Raw genomic sequence first — 9396 nt, forward strand, 5'->3', positions numbered from 1 at the left:
CCGTAGGGCCGAGCCTGGGGAGGTTCTCTCAACGTCCTTTTGAGGGCTGAGGTTTGAGCAGTTGAGGTTGAGGGACAGGAGGACACGTTTGGGCTCTGCCGCAGGTGGGACAGAGCTTTGGGAATCTTCTCCCACCCCTGAGGGGGCAGAGGAGGCCCCTCACCTGCTGGGAAGGGGGCAGGGAGGAGTTGTGGATCAGAGGATCCACAGCTCCTGTCCTTAGGAGTTGGAGAAGGTCTTGATTTTAGGAAAAATCTTGTGGAAGAGCCACCCTTGGGTGCAGAAGGTCTCAGTTGGACACTTTGGCCTCGTGTTTCGCAGTGACTTGGAGGTCAAGGCCGAGTCGTCACCTTGACTCTGGCCAGGGTGGGGTTTCTCTGTGCCATGGAAACACCCATCTGAGAGCTTAAGAATCGTGGGAGCAGGGACTTGTTAAGGCTGGAAAAGCCCTCTTGGACCATGAAGTCCAACTGTCCTCCAGCAGTGCCAAGGCCACCACTGACCCGTGTCCCCAAGTGCCACATCCACAGGGCTTTGAAATCCCTCCAGGGATGGGGATTCCAGCCTGTGCCAGGACTGGACAGCCTTTTTCCATGAAGGAATCTTCCCAATATCCAACCTAAACCTCCCCTGGAGGCTGTTTCTGTCTGGAAATGGACAGCAGGGTTTGGGTGGTCCAGGCCAGCCAAGATCCATCTTCCCCCGAGATGCTCTTCCCAAGTCACATCCTGACTTCTCTTGGTAGGACAGTCCTGTGAAGCTCCTCTTGCCCATGCTCTTCCCAGTGAAGCCATCCTGGAGTTCCTGGCTTTGTCTCCGGCACGCACATCCCGTGTTTTAATTGGGAATCTTACAATTCGTTGTGACTTAGAGCAAGAAATAATTTGGGAAAACAATGGGATTGGGGAGCGGCCAGGCCGTTGTTTGTGGTGGGATTCTTTGGCCTCCAAACAGGGATCTCGTGGCATTAAGTCCTTTCTCTTGCTCTCCTCCATCCCTTGGGATTCTACTGGAGCTGCAGAGGAAAGAGAGGAGAGGAGCAGGAGGGAGGAAGGGAAGGAAGAGGATCCAACCTGGAAGGGGATGGATTCGGTCACGTGGTGTTCCTTCAGAAGTCAACAGAAGTTCATAGAATCATTGGATGGAATCATGGAATCCTTAAGGTTGGAAAAGATCTCTAGGATCATTAACTCCAGCCATTAAGTCAGGGATAACTGGCAGCTGAGGGACAGATTTGTGGAGAAGGTTCCATGGAGGCACAACTTCCTTTCCTTCCACTGCATCCTTTGAGTCTTGAGTCCATCCTGCCGCTCTTTTCCCTTTCCCAACCCGAGGGTGGTTTGTCCCTGCATCTGGAGAGCCCAAATCCCGCTTCCCCCTCACTTTTGTTCCTACCAGACTCGTGTCACTTTGCTTTCTGCCTCTCATTTTCCGTGCAGTCCCTTCAAAGCCGTGCTGGAATCTCGGGAGCCATTTGGAACCCGTTAGGATTGATTTAGGAGCTGGGCAGCTCCGAGCCAGCAGCTTCCGTTTCCAAAAATAAAACAGGCTTTTCTTGGGAGTTTCCCCGGCCTGGCTTGACCAGCATCTGGTTTTCATGGAGCAATCCTGACATATTCCCATGTTTATTGCTGGTTCAAAGCCTCTGCTGCTCCGTCTTCCCAGACGGGCACTGGAGGCTCCGGAGCCGTTGGGTGAAGCTGGAATTGCTCCCTGGCAGGACAGAGCTCACTCCCTGCTCATAATTCTCTTGGATTTTGGGCTTCCTGGACCTTGGTTGGGACTGGCCAGTTTGTTGGAATGGATCCTGGAATGGGTTCCCCCAATGTCCTGGTGAACCTAAAGCGACGCGTGGCAGGAGTGGCAGTTCCATGATTCCCAATTCCACTTACTCAAGTGGTCCTTATCCTCCTCCTGTTCCCACTGACCCTTTTCCCAGTAGTTTCCCATTCCCCATCCTGCCATTTATTGGGACAAATCCTTTTTAGGAGCTGGGAAGGCTGGTGTAGTTCATCTTCCTTCTGTTCCATTGTCGTTGAGCTGTTTGGCTGTTCCTCCATCATCTTGTGGTTGGTGGCTCCTCATCATCCCTTTCCTCCTGGGAACAGCACTTGGGAAGCCCCAGGGAGATTTTCATGGATGTGCTTCTCTGGGAGTGATTTTTTTAGGGGGATGATGTGGGACAGAGAGAAAAAAAATAGAGGAACTCCTTTGCTGGAGGATGATTTTGGGGCTTCAGAACCTGCCCCTGTGGTCACCTCCTTCCCACAGGAGGGGAAATCATCCCTGGCATCCAGAGCTCTGGAATTATATGGAAAAATAAGAATAAATAGATATATTATGGCTGGATGGGGCTTGGAGCAACCTGGGCTAGTGGAAGGTGTCCCTGCCCGTGACAGGGGGTGGAACTGGATGAGCTTTAAGGTTCTTTCCAACCCAAACCATTCCATGATTCCACAATTTTGTATATAATTTCATATATAATCTATAATTAATACATATATAATTGTAGGCTCCTCCTGCATCTCTTCCCACCCCAAACACGGAGCTGCTCCCTCATTTCTCTGCGTTTCATTAAAAAACACCCCTGCATTTGGGGTCCTTTAATCCATAGCAAACGTGCAAATAAATAAGAACAACCAAAAAAAAGCTTTTTTTACACCATTTTAAAGCCTTTCATCTTTGGAGATGCTTCAAACCTCACGTGGGGCTTTTGAGGCTCCACAGAAAAGCAAAAAATCCTTTTTATGAAACAAAAATCTTGGCCAAAATCCCTTTTTTTTTTTTTAACGTTCAGCAGCACTTTTGAAGTGGTTTTGCTTCGTGAACAAACCACAACAGGGTTTTTTTATCCTTCCTTTTATTTCACTCAAGGAAAATGGAATTTCTTAGCCCTTGGGGAGGTGGATTTTTCCCTAAAAAAGTGGGAATCTCAAAGCTGGGGTGTCATTAAATCCAGTGCTGGGGGTGGACACATTTTTGATGAGCCCAGTGGAGACCCCAGGTAATTAATTCCCCAAAAATCAAGGAATTTAAAAAACCCCAGGATATTATATAAAACTGGGAGTCAAGTTGAGGTAAAGCTTTAAACACCCAACTAGGAGCAGATTTCACCCCCCAGGAACAGTTTATTCCCTATTTTTTCCCCTCTTCTGCCTCATCCATGTCCCAAATTAAAGGATATTTTAGGCAAGGTCCCTAAATCCTTCCCTGGGAAAGCTGCAATCTCAGGACACCACACAAAACACCTTATTTTTAGAACACTGAGCTTCTCTTTTAGGATTTAATGGTGGTGTTTTGGGATGCAGCTACTGCTCCCTCAGGGATCCTCCACTTTTCTCCCTTGGATTGTTCAGGGTTGATTTATTTGGGTTGAATTCCCTTTTCCTGCTGGTTCATCGTGTTCTGCCTCGAATAACTGGGAATTCTTGGGCATTGCTGTATTCCTTCAGGAAGGGAACAGAGCAAGGCTTTGGTAAAAGCTGGAATTGAACAAAAATGAGCTTTTTAGTCCAAGCTCCCAGTCCTTGGAGAGTCACTAATGCTGTGAAAACTCAGGATACAGATTGTGGGATCGTGAGGATCACTAAGAAAATGGGATTTACACTGTGAGGGCTGGAATATTCCAATGAAAAATCCAACTGAGCATGGAAATGTGCTGATAAAACTCATTTCTTGGTTGTAGGGAGACACAGTTGGTTAAAATGACATTGGAATAGTTGTTCCTGTGTAATCCAGTGGGGTTTAATGAGGGTGTTAAACCTGGACCTTAGGGAGGTTTTAATCCTCATTCCAGACTCTTCTTCCCTTTTTTAGAATCCCAGACTGGTTTGGGTTGGAAGGGACCTTAAGGATCATCCAGTGCCACCCCTACCACAGGCAGGGACACCTCCCACTAGCCCAGGTTGCTCCAAGCCCTGTCCAACCTGACCTGGGACACTTCCAGCGATCCAGGGGCAGCCACAGCTTCTCTGGGAAATCTATTCCTGTCCTCCCCACCCTCATAGTCAGGAATTCCTTCCCAATATCCATCTATCCCTGCCCTCTGGCAGTGGGAAGCCATTCCCTGTGTCCTGTCCCTCCATCCCTTGTCCCCAGTCCCTCTCCAGCTCTCCTGGAGCCCCTTCAGGCCCTGCAAGGGGCTCTCAGCTCTCCCTGGAGCCTTCTCTTCTCCAGGGGAACCCCCCCAGCTCTCCCAGCCTGGCTCCAGAGCAGAGGGGCTCCAGCCCTGGCAGCATCTCCGGGGCCTCCTCTGGACTCTCTCCAGCAGCTCCACGTCCTTCCCATGTTGAGGACCCTGGAACTGGATGAGCAGAGGGTGTGGAATTTGCTGCTGTGGGAAGAGTGGTGGGTGTTGGTGTCTGATCTCAGCAGCTCCAGCAGGAGCTTGGTCCAAGGGGTTATTCAGAACTGGGGGTTTTCCTCCCATGGGACACACTGGATTTGGGGGAACATCATGGAATCGTGGTGGACCCTATCCCAGCGAGGAGGGAACTGGGAGAAGCCCAGGGATGCTCCATGGGAGAAGGGTGAGCAGATGAGAAAACCACCAGCACCGTGTCTCTCCAAGCTGCTGAACCAGAACCATGGAATATCTCCATTGGAATGGTCCCAGAGGGATCATGGAGTACAACAAGAGGAGCTGGTGGAAGACCCTCATGTCACCACGATTAGGTTTGGGGACAGTGTCCAACTCAGGGCCCAAGTCTTTGTGGGAACATCAGGGCTGGCAAATAAGAGACAGAAAAGCACAATTTTGTACCTGAACAGGAGCTTTTTTTAGTTGCAAAAATCATTTTGTTACTGTTCCAGCAGAGCTGCAAGTCCAGGGGTTTGTATCCCCTGGTGGGATGTGACCAGTGTGGGTCCTGCAGGTCCTCATGGAGCCCTTGTTCCAAAATTCCACCTGAATCCATCAAACATCAGGCACTGAGCAAAGGAAACACAGAGAAAAAGAGGAAATACATAGAAAGCACCTGGATAATTTGCCTAAAATGAGAACTTTCCTTCCAGAGACACTTTTTTTTGATGGTTTCTCATAAATTTCTGGTTTATGTGATGATTTCTGTAGCTCTGTAGATATGTGGGTTGCTTTTGGGGGTAGCTGGAGCCTGACCCTGCTTGTGGCTTTCCCACAGGAGGTGTATCGCATCCCGAAGAAGAGCCAGGCGGAGAAGGAGAGCAGTGGTACGTCCTCCCCTCTTCCCATCACTCTGCTCCCGGAAAACCACTTCATTTTCCCATGTTGGGGTGTCCAGGGATACTCTGCCTTCATAGCTCGGCATTCCTGCTCCTTGGAATCATCTGAGCAGTGGGTGGTGGGATGTGGAGCCCTGAGGGGGATGTGGGACAGCCAGAATCGTGGAATCACTGGGGTTGGAAAAGCCCTCCAGGACCATCCAATCCAGCCATCCCCCAGCATGGCCAGGGCCACCCCAAACCGTATCACCAAGTGCCACATCCACAGGGCTTCTAAATCCCTCCAGGGGTGGGGACTCCAGCCTGTGCCAGGGCTGGACAACCCTTTCCATGAGGGAATTGTCCCCAGTATCCAACCTAAACCTCTGCTGGCACAACCTGAGGCCGCTTCCTCAGCAGAGGGGAGCTGTTAATACTCTGAATTACAAAAATTCCCTCTCTCTCCCTGTTTTTTTCCCAACAGCTGACCGTGGGAGGGATCCAGCCGGGCTCCGGGATCAGACCCCTACTCCCAAGAACCCCATCCTGAGCCGGGAGCGGGATCCCGAGCGGCAGAGCCAGAGCAAGGAGAGGAAGAGACGCCGGGACTCGCTGTCCCCTCCGCCCTCGGGCTACGAGCGCGGCACGAAGAGGCCGGAGGACAGGTGAGTGGGCTGGCAGGGATCCGTCCTATTCCCGGGTGAAATCTCCTGGAAAAATGATCCTGGTGATCTTTGAAGTCACCCAGGGCCGGAGAAGGGAATTTTCTCCTGGAGGAATCCCGTGTGCGGGGTGCGATTCATTCCCTGGCCGGAGTTGGGCGGTTCCTTGGGGTTTGGTGGCCTTTCCCTCTGGGATAACCTACACCTTCATCTTCAGGCATGGCTTGGGAATGAGGGGTGGGTGACCAGGGAAGCTGTGCCAGCTCTTGCACGGAAATTAGGGATCATGGCATGGGTTGGGTTGGAAGGGATCTTACAGATCTCCCAGTGCCACCCCCTGCCATGGGCAGGGACACCTTCCACTGCCCCAGGTGGCTCCAAACCTCATCCAACCTGGCTATGAACCTTTCCAGGGATGGGGAATCCAGGAATTCCAGGGTCTAGCCCTCTTAATGCTAAGAGATCTTCTGAGCCTTTTGAAACCCATTCCTTTCTCCTCCTTCACCTCTTCCCAGTATTCTGAGCTTGGAACAAGCCCTGCCTGTACAGGAGGGAGCAATGCCCAGGCCAGGCAGGAATTCTAACACAAAAAACTTCCCTGACCGAGGGGTTATTCCCTAAATATTCCTGTGAGGACAACAATCCAGGCAGGTGTGATCCCACCAGGCTGGTGCTGTGTCTCCTTCCCTTGGGAATGGTGGCACCACTCCATGACTGAGAAGGCGACTTGTGATTAGGAGAAGGAAAACATTCCATGTCTTGCAGGTCAGAGAGACTTGAGATCATGTTCCAGGCAGGAAAAATCCCACAGAATTTCCTTTAAAGAAGTTCAGTTTTCTGCTGTCCCTGTTCAATAGGATCCAAAGGCACTCAGTAATTAGGGAACAATCGGTGCCGAGTCAGCCAGACCAGGGAACTTCGCTCCTCACGTGGAGCTGTGCTGGGAGAGTTGGGAACATCTGGATAGAAAACAAAGAGGGAAATCCGTACCCCTGGAATGAGGCATTGGCAGGGTGGAAACACACTGGGAAGTAAATAAATAATGGATTTTTTGGGTTGTTTTAACAGAACAAGGAGTTTTTGGGGGGAGGAGTTGCCTGTTCTGGCTCTTCCTTGTGTGTGTCCCTGAGCAGTGAAGGACCAACATCCTTCTCTGGGAATGTTCTCCCCACTCTGACCATCCCACTTTGTTATCCCAAGGATTTAATGAGGCAAAATAACGCAGGAGGTGGAGAGAGGAACATTAAACCCTCGGTTTTCTCCTCGACTGCTCCTCCTCTAAACATTCCAGGCGGTGCCAGGAAAGACTTTAATTATGGAAATCAAACCCTTCGCGTCAATGAGGTTCAGATTAGCGGATCCTGGGAATGCCAGGAAGCAGCTTAAGTGGATCTGTTGGTAGCAGTGTGCTTTTGATATGGAAATGGGTCACAGGATATCTGGAGAACGTCCCGGATGCTTTGGAGAATCCGTCATATTAAGGCTGCAGAGCATTTTTCCTTGTAATCCCTGTTTTGCCGCACTCGGAACATCTCGGAATCGCCACCTTTGATCTGAAACTTTCCTTGGCTGAGCTTTGATCAAAGTCCTTTGGCTTTTTTTTTTTTTTCCCCACTTCTTTAATTCCTTGGAAAAATCCCTCCAGCTGCTCTGTGTTTTGGGATGAAAACTCTGAAAGAATTAAAAAAATCCATCCACACTGTTAATTATTGAAGCTGAAGTGGTCTGGGAATGAGCAGAACTCCAAACAGGAATGTGCTGCTTGTGATTCCCTTGTTCTTTGTCCTGCCTGCAGCTGCCAAGTGGGAAGAATTCCTTCCCAATATCCCATCTATCCCTGCCCTCTGGCAGTGGGAAGCCATTCCCCCTTGTCCTGTCCCTCCATCCCTTGTCCCCAGTCCCTCTCTCCAGCTCTCCTGGAACCCCTTTAGGCACTGGAAAGTGGGGGTTCCTCAGGTAGGAAGGATGGGATGCTGCCCCAATGCTGGAATTTGGGAGTGGAGATGCCGTGGTTTGAGCTGCTCCTTCTGTTTGGGAGCCTCTTCCAAGCTCCTTGTTGGCCCTGCTTTGGGAAAAAGTGCCAGAGGGTCTCCTGCTTCTGCCCTTTCCTTGGGCTCTCTTGGCTCTGGAGGTGTTCCCTCCCTCTCTGGATATCCTGGTGCTGCCCAGCAGCTCCTCCAGACAATTCCTATGGCATCTTTGCCTCTCCAGCAGCCCCAGACTGGAGTTGCTCAGTCCATTGGAATCACATCCTGGGCCCTGGCTCCTTCCTTGTGGACAAACAGGACCAGTGGGTGTCTCTCCTGAGTTCCCACAGCTGGTCAAACAGCTGGAAAAAAAAGGAGCGTTTTTAGGAATTGCTGCTGCTGCTGCTGGGCATTCCAGGTTTTCCTGCTGGTTTTTCCTGGTCCTTTTTCTGCTGGAGCCTCGGACCCACAGCTTCCCAGGGTCTCCCAAGCCCTTTCCCTCTCCCTTCTCTCCCAGGTATGACACGCCGGCGTCCTCCAAGAAGAAGGTGCGTCCCAAGGACCGCAACAAGCTCTCCACGGAGGAGCGCCGGAAGCTCTTCGAGCAGGAGGTGGCCCAGCGGGAGGCCCAGAAGCAGCAGCAGCAGCTCCAAAACCTGGGAATGACGTCCCCGCTCCCCTACGACTCCATGGGCTACGGGACCCCCCACCACAGCTTCCTGGGGTACCCCCCCGGCTACCCCATGCAGGCCTACGTGGACCCCAGCAACCCCAACGCCGGCAAGGTGCTGCTGCCCACGCCCTCCATGGACTCCATGTGCTCTCCGGCGGGATACGAGCACTCCCAGACTCTGGTGGGGCACGCGGTGGAGCCGTCCCTGGGCGCGGCGGCGCAGCCGGTGCCGGTGGTGCAGCACGTGGCCGCCGCCGCCGCCGCCGCCGCCGCCGTGGAGGTGCCGCCGCCGCAGTACGTGGCGCCGGGCGAGGCCGTGGTGCACCCTGAGCCCAACGTGGCCGTGCTGCCGGTGGCGGCGCCGGGGGCCGTGCAGGGCCAGGGCTACGGCCCCGTGTGGGAGTCGGGCCAGCAGGCCGTGGCCGTGCAGCAGCCCTACTCCCCCGCCCAGTCCCAGCCCGCCATCTACTACCAGGGCCAGACCTGCCAGACCGTCTACGGCGTCACCTCGCCCTACTCGCAGACCACCCCGCCCATCGTCCAGGTAAAAAACTCCCTGGGGGGCGTGGAACGCGGGGAAAAACAGGGAGCTGACTCGCTCTTTGCAGCTTCTTGTAATGTGGGAGCATCTACTCGGCTCTTCTCAGGGAGCTTCCCACCCAAAAATAGGAGAAAAGCACATTTTGGCGTGTTTTGTGTCTACAAACGCCGTAAATTAGAGAATCGTGAATCGTGGAGTGGTTTGGGTTGGAAGGACCTTGAGGATCATCCAGTCCCACCCCATGCGATTGGCAGGGACACCTCTCACTGTTCCAGGTTGCTCCAGGAGGGAACCGTGTCCAACCTGACCTTAGACACCTCCAGGGATGGGGGATATTGAACAATTCCAGGGATAGGGGATATTGAACAATTCCAG

General features: G+C 52.4%; 1 protein-coding gene across 2 annotated transcripts in view; it reads left to right on the plus strand.

Moving 5' to 3' along the window:
- Positions 1 to 9396, plus strand: part of SETD2 (SET domain containing 2, histone lysine methyltransferase) — a 51492-nt gene that overhangs the window by 31338 nt on the left and 10758 nt on the right. The window contains exons 13-15 of one of the 2 annotated variants that reach the window (XM_027670004.1): positions 5139 to 5187; positions 5660 to 5843; positions 8325 to 9024. In XM_027670004.1, coding sequence (XP_027525805.1) covers positions 5139 to 5187; positions 5660 to 5843; positions 8325 to 9024 — 933 coding nt within the window. The remainder of the gene's footprint in view (positions 1 to 5138; positions 5188 to 5659; positions 5844 to 8324; positions 9025 to 9396) is intronic. The other variant, XM_027670005.1, reaches the window with a different exon arrangement.

The sequence above is a fragment of the Corapipo altera genome, unplaced genomic scaffold (assembly GCF_003945725.1).
Source record: "Corapipo altera isolate COAL_440 unplaced genomic scaffold, ASM394572v1 298, whole genome shotgun sequence".
Lineage (NCBI taxonomy): Eukaryota > Metazoa > Chordata > Aves > Passeriformes > Pipridae > Corapipo > Corapipo altera.